Source organism: Rhinopithecus roxellana, chromosome 15 (genome assembly GCF_007565055.1).
Source record: "Rhinopithecus roxellana isolate Shanxi Qingling chromosome 15, ASM756505v1, whole genome shotgun sequence".
Taxonomy (NCBI): domain Eukaryota; kingdom Metazoa; phylum Chordata; class Mammalia; order Primates; family Cercopithecidae; genus Rhinopithecus; species Rhinopithecus roxellana.
In genome coordinates this window covers 125,555,867-125,571,291 of record NC_044563.1, presented here as the reverse complement: position 1 = coordinate 125,571,291, position 15,425 = coordinate 125,555,867, and the positions used below count along the sequence as shown (strand labels likewise).

Here is a 15,425-nt window from a genome sequence, read left to right as displayed (position 1 = left end):
TTCCTTGTGGACTTACCCAGCTGTAGGCGAGAAGTGGCTGACTGCACTGTGTGGCCACAGTTCTTGCAGGTATACCTGTCTCTGGGCAATGGCCCACTTGGTCAGTGCCCCTGGGGAGACCTGTCTGTTCAAGCACTTGTCATTTTCCCTGCTCTAGGGTCTCCAAGGTGAGAGGGCAGTCCCATGGAGCCAGAACCCAGGGGAACCTCCAGGCTCAGTACTGGTCATGCTCCAGCTAGAGCCTCCTCTTATCCCTGGCAACAAACTGCCCATAGTAACTGGGCCAAGAAAGCCACTTTCCCCGTGGCTACCCCGAGGCTGGGGTCCATCCCTCTGAGGTCAGGTAGAGCGCAGCCCCAGGAAGGGAGTCCCCTGCAGACAGGAGCCCAGCCTCCCCCGCCACTCTGTCCCTGCTGACCCCTCCTTGGTAACCTATAGCAAACAAAACCCCAACAAGAACAAAGGAAACATGAAACCAGTCAGACCAACAGATTCAGACCAGAAAATCCCCAGTTAAAATTGTTTCAGTCCCATTCTTGCTGGATAGGGGCAGGGGTCCAGGCCTGAATCCTTCATAAACCCTCTTGAATACACTGCAGGAATGCATTAACCGATGTCACTTAGCGTTGGGCCTAAATAAACTGGATCCAACTTCTCAGGCTGGACTTCTTCCAGCTTCCGTTCACCTCTCAGCATCCCTCCCTACAGAGAACTGGGGAAAATCAAAGGCTGAGACGGGGAAATGCGAGGGCTTCGGAGGGACATACCCTCTCCCCAGACCCAGGTCGCTCCATCCCTGCTGGGCCCTCAGGGCTCATGTCTGGGATTTCCCCACCTTTGCGGGGCAGGAGCGGCTCCTCTTGGGCGGGGAAGGAGGCAGTGCCGGCTCGTCTCCCCTTTCCCCTCTCCCGGACCGGAGGAGCAGGAAGCGGCTGCTCCTTGGGCCACCCAGGCAGCAGCCCCAGAGGGGAGTGCGCGGCGAGGAGACAGCAAGAGAAGGGCCAGGCGGCCGCGCTGACCCCATGGCCGCCGACCCCACGGAGCAGCTGCTGGGCAGCCTCCCCATCTTCACTCGCGACGACTTCGAGAGCGACTGGCGCCTAGTGGCCAGCGGCGGCTTCAGCCAGGTGTTCCAGGCGCGGCACAGGCGCTGGCCGACAGACAGAGTACACCATCAAGTGCCCCCCTGCCTCCCACCCGATGCCACCAGGTACTGCCAGCCACGCCCTCCCCTTTCTCGGAGGAGAAACTGAGGCCCGGCAAGCTTTGGACCCAGGGAGCTTGCGAGGAAGGAATGGGCTGAGTTTGGGGCTGAGGACTGTCCCCCGCGGTGTCTCTGAATTCCACCCAGTAGCCTGAGCCTCCCAGGAACAGCCATACCTGTCTCCCTAATCAAAATAGAACTGGCACACAATACCTGTTTGTAGACTCAACAGAGGTCAAAGGCAAGCGGGAATTACCTACCAAAGACTCCTTTATCCTATCTAACCTTCCGAACTTGTCCTGCCTCCTTCCATCCTTCTCTACAGCGCCTTCTTCCCCGGGTGTCCTGTGGCAATGACTGCTCTTGACTGCTCTCTGCCCCCCTCCTACCTACCCCAACTCTCAGGGCAGGGCTGAGCTTCCTGGGAGGCTGTGGCACTTTGCTCAGTGATCTGCAGGGAATCATGTTCTCTCTTCCCATGGTGGGTAGAGGGAGGAGGCCCCTCCCAACCAGTGCAAGCTGAGGAGGCCGAGGGATGGAGACTGCCCAACCTGATGGCCTGTACAGGCCCCTGGAAGGTCAAGTCTGGAGTTCTCTGATGTCTGTTTTTGTTTTTGTCCCTTGCTGTCGTCATGTGCACTATAGCCACGCCTTGACATGCCCCCATTTTTCTCTTCCTACCTCTTTCCCACTGTTTCCATTGTTCTCTGTCTTCCCATTGATTTGGGATCCAGTCTCATTCCCACTGGAGTTGCATATACTAACTGTGTGCTTGTACCTTGCAGCCATGAAGAAGACACTCGGGAGGTTAAATCTGAGCATGATAACCATGTCCTCCTCCCAAGGCTCTGGGACATCAATTAGAGAGTTTGGGGCGGGAGCCTCTCCGACTGGCATCTGGCTTGGATGCTATCTGTGGTTCTCTAGGATTACCATGCAAACTCTTAAGACACAGCCTCAGGTGCCACACACTCAATTCCCAGGCCTTCCCCCACCTTATGAGGAGAGGAAAAATGAAATCGCCTAAGGCCCACTCACCTTCCTCCCTCAACATTTGCCTGTTGGTTTTGGAGGAGGGTCAGATTATGCTAGGATTTGTCTAAATCATTTATAGCCTTTGGAATATAGAACGAAATGAAACAGATGGCAGTGACATGATTACACTGTGAGACATTGATGCTAACTCCTGCTGCTTTCCCTTCCCAAGTTCTGGGAATTCCCTGGGTGGAGGGGGTAAGATAATTAATGGTAATTAAGGCTTAGTATGTGTGGATTACTATACTAGGAGCTTTCCATGCATTACTTTACTAGATCCTCTTTCCAGCTATTCATTCATTCACCCACTTGACAAACGCTTATTGCTCTTCTACTATGTGTCAGGCACTGTTCTACACCCTGGGATTAATGATGAATGCAACAGATGTGTCCTTTCTCTCCAGGAGCTTGCAGCCTAGGGAGAGGAAGACGTTAACCAGATAATCTCACATGTAAATGTAAATGTGCAACTGTGAGAAGCTTAAGAAGGGGAGATTTGTGGTTCTAAGAGAGCTCATTAATAGAAAGTTTGACTGAGATCAGAAAAGGCTTCCTTGAAGAAGTTACGCTACAGCTGAAATGTGAAGAATGAGTGAGTTAAGTAGGTAAGGAGGAGACAGTTTTCCAAGAACAGACAACAGAGTGTGCAAAGAATCTGTGGCTAGAGGGGCATGGTAAGTACAAAGATGGGAAAAGGCCATGATGGCTGGAGCTGGGAGAGCAAAAGAGCAGTGGAAAACCACTGAGCATTTACAGCCAGGTAGCGGTGGTGATAATGGGAGGGATTAATCAGAATTGCAGTATGGAGAATGCATTGGGAGGGGTACAGTGGATGCTGGTCAAGTTAGGAGGTTGTTATCTTCATTCTGACAAGAGATGGGTAATGGGGGCTAGACTGGAGTGTTGGTAGTGGAGATAGGAAAGGATCGGGTTAAGCCATATTTAGAAGCTAAAAATCCACCCGACTTGGTGCTGGATTAGTCATGGGGAGGGTCATGATGAGGAAGAGGAGTATTAAAGCTAACTTGATGTCTGGCTTGCCCAAAGGAATGGAGGGTCCACTAAAATGTCCACTCCATGAGAGTGTCTGTTTTGGTCACAGCTCTGTCTCCTGTGCCTGGCACATAGTTGGTGTTCAATAAATATTTATTGAATGGCAGTGTTGACAATTAATGAAGAGAGTATGAAAAGAGGCCTAGGTTTGGAGAGGAAGATCATGAGTTCAGCTTTGTACCTGTTGAGTTTCAGATGCCTTTAAATAGACAAGAAGTGTTGTCAAGTGGACGTCAGAGTAAAGGTTGGTGTTAAGAATATTAAGACTTGGGAGTCATTTGTTATAAGTGGTCATTAGAACTAGGGCATCAGGCTGGTCCTGGTGGCTCACGCCTGTAATCCCAGCACTTTGGGAGGCCAAGGCTGGTGGATCACCTGAGTTCAGGAGTTCAAGACCAGACTGACCAATATGGTGAAACCCCGTTTCTACTAAAAATACAAAAATTAGTTGGGCGTGGTGGCAGGTGCCTCTAGTCCCAGCTACTCAGGAAGCTGAGACAGGAGAATTGCTTGAACCCAGGAGGCAGAGGTTGCAGTGAGCCAAGATCACGCCATTGCACTCCAGCATGGGCGAAAAAAATGAGACTCAGTCTCAAAAAAACAAAACAAAACAAAAAAAGGCATTTGAGATGCATTCATTCCAAGCACTAAGTGAAAAAAACAAAGTCCCTGACCTCATGAAGCTTATAATCTAAAGGAGGAAGACAAAATAAATAGCAAATGAATAATAAACTTTTTAGCTATAGTGCTCATGACCACCTGACAGTTCTTGATTACAATATCTAAGGAGAGTTGAGAAGTCTGATTTTCTAAGAAATGGTTTGGTCTAAAAATATTAATGCCAGGGCCGTCTGTGTATAGGGGAGATAAGAGTTGGGATGAGGTTGCTTTTTTTATAGAGACTCCTCTGTGAAATACACACTAATTAGGTACCATTTGAGTAGAGATTTGAAGCAAATGAAGGGGTAATCCATGTGGCTCTGTTAGGGAGGAGTGTTCTAGGCAGAGAGGACAACAGGTGCAAAGGTCCTGAGGTGGGACCACACTGGTCACGGTGGAGGAACAGTGGGAAGCCCGTGTGCCAGGAGCACAATGAAAGGGGAGTGATTAGGAGAGGAAGTCAGCAAGCTGTGCCTGGGGTTGTGGACAAATCTTGTAGGACTTTGTCAGCCATGAAGGAACTTTGGCTTTTACCGTGATGAGGAGAGCCATTGGAGAAGGGCGGTGACATGCTGTGACTTAGATTTTAAAATATGACTTTGGCTGCTGGGTTGAGAATGATTGTGGAGAGGAAGCGGGAGAAAGAGAGAGTCCAATTAGGAGGCTTGGGCCAAGATGCACCTTGCGGGAGAGGTGGTGAGAAGTGGTCAGCTTGTTGCTCGACAGTACTTTGAAGCTGGAGCTGGCAGGATTTGCAAAGACTTGGATGTAGGAAGTGAGAGGGAGAAAGGAGTCAAAGATGACACGAGGGTTCTATTCTGAGGACTAGAAGGACAGAGGCCCCATTCACTGAAATGATGAAAACTGTAGGAAGAGCAGGTTTCAGGGGAATATCAGGAGGTTAGCTTTAAACGCATTTGGTATTGAATATCCAACTGGAGATGTCGAGATTGACTAGAGAAAGATTATAGAGGGAGAGGAGCAAAGAAGAAGGGCTTGGACCAAGCCCGGTGGTCAAGTAACATGATATGAGCTTGCAAAGGAAACAGAGAGGAAGTGACCAGAAAGGCAGGAGAAATGCAGGAGAATGTTGACACATGGCTCAGGTAATGGAGTTTCAAGAAAAAGAGTCAGAGATCTGAACTATACACTAAGAAGTGAAAACTGTTGGTTAGATACAGCAATATAGAGGCTGTTGGTGACTTTAGCCACAGGTGTTCAGGGAAGTGCAGGTACCAAAAACTAGATGAAAGTGGGTGCAGCAAGATGAGGAAGAGGAGAGACAGCAGTCAATGGTCTCAAGACTTCTGGGTATGAAGCTATGAAAGAACTGTGCAAGGCAGTTACAATAATTCCCAGTTTTTAGTTTAGAAACTGAGGCCCAGAGGATCCACTTGCCCAGGGTCATGCAGGTAATAAGGGGTGAAACTGGGATTTGAAATCAGGGCAGTGTGATTCCCACATCCCATGCTTTTTTCCACGTCATGGCAGATGTCATTGGTTCCTGTGAACCCAAGAGGATGAGAGAAGACAGATTAAAAATATCGCAGAGGTGGAGAAGAGATCTCTGGCACAAGTAAACAAGAATAGGAGAAACCTACAGTAGCCAACCCGTCCAGATGCCAGGAAGAGCATGTGGTTTTTCCTGAAGGTTGGGGCTCTCCAGTTGGCTTCCCAGGGAGGCCCCAGAAGCACATTGCCAGCAGGCTCTGACTACAGCAGCATCACAGTTTTGCAAATACTGTGCTCTCAAATCTGTCATTTTTCCTTAATCCCCATCCCCGCAATCCCAAAACAATCCATATTTACTGTTCCGTGGGCACATACAGTGAAATGAGCAACAGGGTTTGCAAATGCTTATTTTGTAAGGCCTTCCCTTAAGTTGTGACTTCTGTTCCAATTCAACAAAGATGTATTGTGCAGTGCATGGCAATGTGCTGTGGGAATTATAAAGATGAATAATTACAGTTCATCCATAAAATGGAAGAGTGTGCAGCTTTGGGAGATCATGCTTTGGAAGAACCCTGCAAAGGGAGGCTCAGGCTATGTGGGTGTTGAGAGATAGGGCTGGAGGGGATCAGGGGAGGAAGGCAGGGGCTATGAGGATCCCGACAGGGCATGCACGCAGTGGGGGCTCCACAAATGCGGGGAATGCGGGGAAGTGCTCGTGCTCCACATACTATGTGATCCAAAAGGAACGAGAAGAAAGAAGGAGTGAAAGGGATGGAGAAAGGGAAAGAGATACCTTGAAGGTGGATGGTAAAAGAATTTACCAAAATATCAACAGAGGCTAGGTCTGGAAGGTTGCATACCTGATTATTTGTTTTTCTTTTATATAGCTCTCTATATTCCGTATGTTTCCTACAAGGTATACGTATGACTTCCATAATTTAAATGGTAACAAATGATGTTTTGAAGCAGAAGCATAAGGCATCATGTTGGTCCTCCAGGGGCTCAAAATCTACTAGGGGAGATAAACATAGAAACAAGCAACCAGAATAAATGACCAACTGTGATACGTGCTTTTTTGTGGCCACCTTTGCAGAATAGACTGGCTCCTAAAGCTGCAAACTCCTTGACTTCCTGCCTTGTTGCTGCTGGACTGTAATCTATGCTGCCTGCTAAGTAGTGCTTCAGATCTGTCCTCCTCCACTACCTTGCAAGTTCCCGAGGCTTCTCTGGGTCCCCACAGCCTGGCATCACGGCTAGTTTATGTGTTCTGCTGGTTGCTGTAGTAATGAACGGGTCACCCCCTTCCATATCTTGCTCCCCCTCTCCATAGCTCTGATGCGAATTACCTCATTGAAGAAGCTGCCAAAATGGAGATCAAGTTTCAGCACATTGTGTCCATCTACGGGGTGTACAAGCAGCCCCTAGGTATTGTGATGGAGTTCATGGCCAGTGGCTCCCTGGAGAAGATGCTGCCCATCCACAGCCTCTGCTGGAAGCTCAAGTTCCACATCATCCACGAGACCAGCTTGGCCATGAACTTCCTGCACAGCATTAAGCCGCCTCTGCTCCACCTGGACCTCAAGCCAGGCAACATCCTTCTGGACAGCAACATGCATGTCAAAGTAAGGGCTCTGGCCAATTCTCTGCTCCCTTTCACTTGAGGGTTTCCTCCAGGTAAGCAGAATTATCCACCTGCCTGACTGGTCTGACAAGGGTTTTAAGCAGTTCCCTTCATGGACAAATTCTAAAGGCAGGGATCACACTGCAGCAGAGATGGCTAAGCAGTGAAATTTGGGGCATGAGGCTGGGTATCAGGATGCCTATAATAACCCTCTTTGGACTCAGTTTCCCATTTCTAAATTGGACAGAATAATCTCTATCCCCCCACACTTTCTTTTATTTGGATGGAGATGTGTGTAAATGAGACAATCCCTAAGAAAGGTTGTAATGGACATTCTTTCACTTCTTAAAACTCTTTTCTGCCCCAGGACCTTTGCACCTTCTGTTCCCCCACACCCCCCCAATTTATCTAGCAAAGGTCTACTCACTATTCAGCTCTCAGCTTAAACATCACCTCCTCAGGGAGCTCTTCCCTGATCCACTCCAGCAGGTCCCCATTATATACCTTCACTGTACCTCTGATTCTCCATATTACTAACCCCAACATAGGTATATAATCATAAGTGAAACACTTTCATTATTGGCTGGACCCCCCCATTTGAATAAGTATTTACGAGGATATGGAGTGTGTGTGTTGGCAGGGTGTGTCTCATTTTTCTCATCTGCTGCCCAGTCCTTGGTCCACAGCCTTCCTGGCCCTCAATGCATGGCCAACTTAGCAAGTGAATGACTCAATGGATGAGAGCAAAGGGAAGATAAATGTCCATGGTATAAGTGTTTCAGGGCCCCTAGAGGTGAAATGAACAGCTCACCGAAGGTGGCAACTTCATTATCCATAGTCTCTGGATAATGGTAACACCTACCATCTCCTAACTACGTGCCAGGCACTGTTTAAGTGCTTTTTGCATGGTACTTCATTTAGTGCTCACAATAGCACTGTGAGTTAAACACTCATATTACTTCTACTTTACAGATGAAGAAACTGAGGCTCTGAGAAGATAAGTAATTTGGCCAAGATCATCCAGATAGTAAGTGGTAGTGCTAGGAGGGAGTGTCATAGAAAACCACTACTCTACCCTGGAACAGGCAGATAGCAGGAGGGGTGGGAAGCCATAGCTGTTTCTGTTTATGTGACTCTATCGCGTCCTTATCCCTGGCCCTGCTTTCTCCCAGATTTCAGACTTCGGCCTGTCCAAGTGGATGGAACAGTCCACCCGGAAGCAGTACATCGAGAGGTCGGCTCTGCGGGGCACGCTCAGCTACATCCTCTCCTCAGCTACATCCCCCCTGAGATATTCCTGGAGAGTAACAAGGCCCCGGGCCCCAAACATGATGTGTACAGGTGAGGAGGCCAGGCACAATGCCACACACACAGCAGGCAGCTTGCTGCCACCACCCTGCCTGGCCACTATGGCCCAAAGGGCAGGGCAGTGTGGGGATGAGGTCTGGCCCGAGGCAGAGGGATGGGGAGGACTCTGGCTGGAGAGGCAGAGGGCTGGGGAAGACTCTGGCTGGAGAGGCAGAGGGCTGGGGAGGACTCTGGCTGGAGAGGCTTGCCTGGGGCTGTGTGAACCGTAGGTCCCCCAGGCTGGGGTGATCTTGGATGTTCAACTAAGTCATTCAGAAAGCGTTTTCTGCATCTACAGCTTTGCGATTGTCATCTGGGAGCTCCTCACTCAGAAGAAACCATACTCAGGTAAGCAGGCAGCTGTGGCTCTGTGTCGGGGGCAAGAGGGCCCCTGGGAGGGGTTCCTGGAAGGGGCTGTGGGAGGACTGAGGGTTGAGAGGGAGCGCAAGTCCAGGTGTGTGTGGAACTGTATTCTCTTCAGGGATTCCTCTCCTCACCCTCCTTCCTTCCTGCCTCTATTTCTAGAGCTCATGTCACAGCTAAAGAAAAGGGAAGGTCAGCCCAGTCCCCAGCCCATGCTTTGTGGCCCTCACTTCCTTGCTTCTAAAGTGGCCTTTCTGCCTTCTCATACCCCTGCCCCCTGCCACCTATATGCCAGGTAAAGAGACTGCAGGAAACTTGGAAAACCTCGCAATGTTGAGACTCAGAGCCTGTCTGTCAGCCCTGCTACTTTTGAACAGCACAGACCTGCTATGTGGGGTCATGTCTAGTCTTGACCTGGGAGGTGGCTGGAGCCAGACCAGAGAGACTTGGCTACTCAGCACAGAACCTCAAGTCGGTTGACAGTCTAGCTGTTTATTCACCAAGCATTTGTGGAGCCCCCACTGCATGCGTGCCCTGTCGGGATCCTCAGAGTCCCCGCCTTCCTCCCCTGCTCCCCTCCAGCCCTACCTCTCAGCACCCACATAGCCTGAGCCTCCCTTTGCAGGGTTCAACATAATGATGATTATTATCCAAGTGACGGCAGGCATGCGGCCCTCCCTACAGCCTGTCTCTGACCAATGGCCAAGTGAGGCCCAGCAGTTGATGGACCTGATGAAATGCTGCTGGGACCAGGACCCCAAGAGGCCATGCTTTCTAGGTGTTCATCCAGCGCCCCTTGCCCAGGGACTGGGAGCTAGGCGCGGCCGGGAGGGGAGATGACTGGGCACTCCTGGGAGCTATGCAGAGAGACACTTTTGACCCCATGGCCTAGAAGGACTTTTTTTTTTTTTTTTTTTTTTTCCAGAAACATGGTCTCTGCGGTCTAGGCTGGAGTGTGGTGTTGCAATCATTCCTCACCATAAGCTCGAACTCCTGGGCTCAAGAGATCCTCCCGCCTCAGCCTCCTGAGTAGCCAGAACAACAAGCACACCACTATGCCTGGCTACTTTGTAGATTTTTTTTTTTTAAAGATGGGGTCTCACTGTGTTATTCAGGCTGTTCTCAAACTCCTGGCCTCAAGTGATCCTCCTGCCTCATCCTCCCAAAGTGCTGGGATTACAGGTGTGAGCCACTGTACCTGGCCTAGAAGGACTTTTTGAGGCAGAATCTGCGTCACGGGGCTGGGAGGGCAGCATTGGGAGCCAGGAGTAGCTGAGGATGGGTTCTGGGCTCTGTATGTGTTAATGCGCATACCTGTGGGAGGCAGAGTAGAAAACCTTCGGTGCCAAAAGGCAGAAGCCACAGCATCTGGGCCTGGCCCTGTTTCCAAACTCTCCAGCCAGCCTTGCGTCCTTTCAGAGCTACTGTTCCCTCATTTGTAAAATGTTTCCAGGCCATGAGATCACAGGCCGGGGATGGCCCATGAGGTCATCCAGTCCTTTGGGGACTGTGAAAACGTACCTGTGTGTAAGTGTGCGCATCTTAGAGATCGCCTAACCTTGCCCCCTCAATCTGTAGGAAAGGACCCTGATAACTCAGAGGGTCAGTGACTTGCTGAAGGTGTCCCACCATGACCCAGGTTTCCTGCCATCTCATGCATGTATATGAACATATGTTCATATGCTCATATGTTCAACCCAGGAATGGATTTTGGGAGGAGACAGGAATATTAGGGCATCTAAAACAGGGAGGGTACTGTGGGCCAGCCTGTTGCTTCCTTTCCTGTCTTTTTCCCATTCATGGAGCAGACATTACCATTAAGACAGACATACTGCTGTCTCTGCTGCAGAGTCCTGTGGTAGTCCCAAAGAGCGAGGCCCTGGCCAGGAAGGTGTCTTGCAAGCTGTTGCTGCGCCAGCCCTGGGAGGTAAGTGTGTGAGCTGGGCAGTCCTTACGGTTGTGCTAAGCTGGAGCCCGCTGTGTGGACTGTTGTGATCTCTGGCCAGACACTGAGCACTCATGCACAGCTCATTTCGGGGCCACCTCCATCCAGAGGGAATACCTTTCCCTAATTCGCACAAAGGTGTGCCAAGGGATAATGGTGACTGGAGCACAGAGCCCCTGGGAAGGATATACCTTCTCTCACATGCTTTGGACCAAGCTGCCTCCTGTCCTGCAAAAGAAGGCCTGGCTCTCCCAAGCTTTCATGCTGTGGGTGTCAACATCATCCCCCTGCTCTCCTGTCCCTACTTTAACACGGAAACCAGCCATGGGTTAGCATGGGGCTCCCCTGGCTGAACTCACAGATCCACCCTGAAGTTCACATGGCCCGAGTGGAAGGCAAGGCCCTGAGCTGCCTCTTTCTGGAGGGTTTTTCCAGCTCAGTGTTTTCCGCCAGAGAGATGGCGATAGTCATAGCAAAGGAGAAGGGTCTCCCAAGATAGAGTGGGCTGTGAGTCCTGACAGTGACCTGGAGTGCTGGAGAGAGGGAAGGAGGGGAGGAGGGCACAGGCTAGAACTGCACCACTGATCTCCACCTTGCCTGCTGGTTATGCCTCCCCAGGTGAATGAGGACATCAGTCAGGAACTGATGGACAGTGGTGAGTCTGGGTGCCATGGGTGGGACCAGAGAACTCACAGTAGAGAAAGTGGAGTCAAATCACACCCTTTCCCCATCTCCCTGGTCTCCCCCTCCTCCGCAGGCCTGTCACACATCCAGGGTTTGGGTGCCCTTTTCCAGCACCCAGCTGCATGTTCAGAAAGGCACATGCCCTTAGGGAGCCTGGCTGCCTCCCCTTCAGGTCTGTGTCCTTGCAAGACCGGATTTCCCCTTTCCTGACCTGAGAGGTGGAGCATTGGTTCTCAAGGCTAGCTACATGTTAGAATTGCTTGGGAAATTAAAAAAAAAAAAAAATGCTTTGCCTTGGGCACACCGTAGACTAATTAAACCAGAATCTGTGAGGGTTAGGCCTGGGTAGTAATCATTTATTCTAAAACTCCACTGGGTAGAGCAAAAGGATGTTGATCCTTAAGACCTCAGAGGGGAGTTTAGATCATAGAGCTCCAATCACAAGTTTATTTCCAACTTACAACTACTTACTTCCCCTCAGGCCCTGCCCTGAAAGCTCTTACCTATGTCATTTGTCCTTCAATGGTAGAAGGAGCTGGTCATTGTCTGTCCTGTCTTTGCTGATCCAGATATGGAAGCTCAAAGAGGCAGTGAATTGGCTAAGGTCGGGGGATGCTGAGGGGTAAAACCAGGATTTGCGCTCAGGCCTCCTGAGCCCACTGCTCTTTCTGCCTCATCTGTGGGGAAAGGACTGCAGGACTCAGTTCTCCAGGACGACAGAACCTGAACTTGAATAGCAATAGTTATGGCTGTGTAGACAGCCACGCTTAGGAAAGGCATTGCCCTTACTGCTCTAGCCTCTGTTCCTGGATGGTACTTCCAGGGGGCAGGCAGATGGCCATCATGACCTCTGGACAGGTCACAGGTCTTTTATTTCAACCCCATCTTTCTCCCAGCAGACTCAGGAAACTACCTGAAGTGGGCCTTGCAGCTCTCCGACCATGACAATTTGGTCCCAAAAGATGAGGAACTGTGCATCTATGAGAACAAGGTCACCCCCCTCCACTTCCTGGTGGCCAAGGGCAGTGTGGAGCAGGTGAGGTTGCTGCTGGCCCATGAGGTAGACGTGGACTGCCAGACGGCCTCTGGATACACACCCCTCCTGATCGCCGCCCAGGACCAGCGACTCTACCTCTGTGCCCTGCTTTTGGCACAAGCCACTCCTAGCTAGATACAGACACATACACAAACACACACAGTGGGGACATGGTGCCAATGCCAACCTAGTGGATGAGGACGGCTGGGCCCCACTGCACTTTGCAACCCAGAATGGGGATGCCCACACTGCGCGCCTGCTCCTGGACCATGGGGCCTGTGTGGATGCCCAGGAACATGAGGGATGGACCCCTCTTCACCTGTCTGCACAGAATGACTTTGAGAATGTGGCACGGCTTCTGGTCTCCCGTCAGGCTGACCCCAACCTGCATGAGGCTGAGGGCAAGACCCCTCTCCACGTGGCTGCCTACTTCGGCCATGTTAGCCTGGTCAAGCTGCTGACCAGCCAGGGAGCTAAGCTGGATGCTCAGCAGAGAAACCTGAAAACACCACTGCACCTGGCAGTAGAGCGGGGCAAAGTGAGGGCCATCCAACACCTGCTGAAGAGTGGAGCGGCCCCTGATGCCCTTGACCAGAGTGGCTACAGCCCACTGCACACTGCGGCTGCCAGAGGAAAATACCTGATCTGCAAGATGCTGCTCAGGTACGGAGCCAGCCTTGAGCTGCCCACCCACCAGGGCTGGACACCCCTGCATCTAGCAGCCTACAAGGGCCACCTGGAGATCATGCATCTGCTGGCAGAGAGCCACACAAACATGGGTGCTCTCGGAGCTATGAACTGGACTCGCCTGCACCTAGCTGCACGCCACAGGGAGGAGGCGGTGGTGTCGGCATTGCTGCAGTGCGGGGCTGGCCCCAATGCTGCAGGGCAGTCAGGCTGGACACCCCTCCACCTGGCGGTCCAGAGGGGCACCTTCCTGAGTGTCATCAACCTCCTGGAACATCACGCGAATGTCCATACCCTCAACAAGGTGGGCTGGACACCTGCCCACCTGGCCGCCCTCAAGGGCAACACAGTCATCCTCAAAGTGCTGGTCAAGGCAGGTGCCCAGCTGGACATCCAGGATGGAGTAGGCTGCACACCCCTGCAACTGGCCCTCCACAGCCAAAAGCGGGTCATCATGTCCTTCCTAGAGGGCAAGGAGCCGTCAGTGGCCACTCTGGGTGGTTCTGAGCCAGGAGCCCAGACAGAAATTTAGACAACTTGGCCAGGCATGGTGGCTTACACCTATAATCTCAGCACTTTGGGAGGCTGAGGCAGGCAGATCACCTGAGATCAAGAGTTTGAGGCCAGCCTGGCCAACATGGTGAAACCCTGTCTCTATTAAAAATACAAAATTTAGCTGGGTGTGGTGGCATGTGCCTATAATCCCAGTTACTAGGGAGGCTGAGGCAGGAGAATTCCTTGAACCCAGGAGGCAGAGGTTGCAGTGAGCTGAGATCACACCACTGCACTCCAGCCTGGGCAACAGAGCGAGACTCCATACACACACACACACACACACACACACACACACACACACACACACACACATATATATATATATAAAGGAAGGAAGGATGGAAGGAAGGAAGGAAGGAAGGAAGGAAGGAAGGAAGGAAGGAAGGAAGGAAGGAAGGGATTTAGACAACTTAGGGCCTCTCGCCTGGATGGAGTAGGAATTGGTGAAAGTGCAGCTGGGCTTCTGGCAGGGCGTCTTCCCCCTGCACTCTTCACCTGCCCCTTCAACCTCGAGAGGAGACAGGAACCTGGGTGACGGAGGCATGGGGAGAGGTATCACTGTGGCTGTAACTGAGGAAGGGGCCCTGACTTGGAAAGCTGCCTTCAACTTGTCCTCCAGTCACTTCCAACAGAACCCAGGCTTCCTCCCCCTCCTTTTTGGGGATGCAAGCCCCCCAAATGAATCCCCTCTCCATTCCAAGACACCTACGATCTTTTGCCACTCGCCTCTGAGTTCACAGGGGCCCTTGCATCCTAGCAGACCCCTTCTGAAGATGGTGGGAGGTACAGCAGTGAGGGAAGCAGAATCCTCCCATCTCATGTCTTGTGTTCTTGGCTCCTTACCTCAGGCTGGGGTGGGAGAGCCAGAGACATGTGCTTTGCTCAAGGGGCAGAAGCTAAAAGTTCAAAGGAGGTTTCTTCTTGCTATTTAAAGTCCCAGCCAGCCACCTGTTGCCGCACTGACCACAGCTTTCCAGTGCCCCTGATCCCAGTGCCCCTGATCCCAGTGCATCCTCATGGCCTTTGCGGGGTATAGGAAGGGTGCACTCCAACTGTGGATAAGTCATCCTATGTGAGATGCGAGGTCTCTGGTCCCCAGTGCCACCCTTCACCCTTCATCGTGTCCAGTTTTAAGGCCAGATTTCAAACTCTGAAGTCAAGAAAGCTGAGGCTCTGAGTCTCCTGTTTAGAGATGGATTAGCCTGTGGAACCAAGTTGCATATAGAGGCCAGTAGCATTAGTATGGTGTGCTTGTATGCGATTTGTCTAATGTAGGGTATATGTGTGTGCATATGTGTGTTCACAGTAACTTTATGTGACCAGAGCCCTAGTTCAGCTTCCAGGAGAGCAGCCAACAATTTGGAGGGAGTGGGGACAGGATGAGTGTCCTGGGGCTCTATCCTGCTCCTTCTATCTCCCTACACTGCTAGACAGCCCAGTAGAAGTAGCCCCTCCCACTCAAGGATGTTTTGCAATTGTCAGAGAAAAGGAATCATCTGTCCCACATTTTGGCCAGCTCTGAGCCAAGCTGATTGGCAGGCCCACCTCTGCATGTCATTCTCCTGGTCTGGGTACTCCAGTCTGGGCATGGGGCCAGCAGCCAGCAGCCTGGCATCAGCATGGTGTGAGAGAGGTGGGGCAGAGGAAATGTGTTGCCCACGTGCAATCCTGTTGAATTAACAAGTCCCTTTCAGCAGAGCTAGCAGCTTTGTGTCCTCCATCCTTTGGCCTCTGGACCACAGCTGCAGCCTGTTGGGCCCTGGGCCCTTTACCACCGCCTTGC

At 51.3% G+C, this 15,425-nt stretch overlaps 1 protein-coding gene across 1 annotated transcript; it reads left to right on the top strand.

Annotated features, from left to right (window-relative positions):
• Positions 1 to 1,022: 1,022 nt before the first annotated feature.
• Positions 1,023 to 13,619, top strand: ANKK1 (ankyrin repeat and kinase domain containing 1). Its single transcript, XM_010382375.2, is given in 10 exon segments — positions 1,023 to 1,210; positions 6,735 to 7,026; positions 8,198 to 8,290; positions 8,293 to 8,366; positions 8,671 to 8,720; positions 9,361 to 9,513; positions 10,544 to 10,662; positions 11,299 to 11,335; positions 12,264 to 12,520; positions 12,564 to 13,619. Coding segments are annotated over 10 exon segments (2,319 nt in total).
• The last annotated feature ends 1,806 nt before the right edge of the window (positions 13,620 to 15,425 follow it).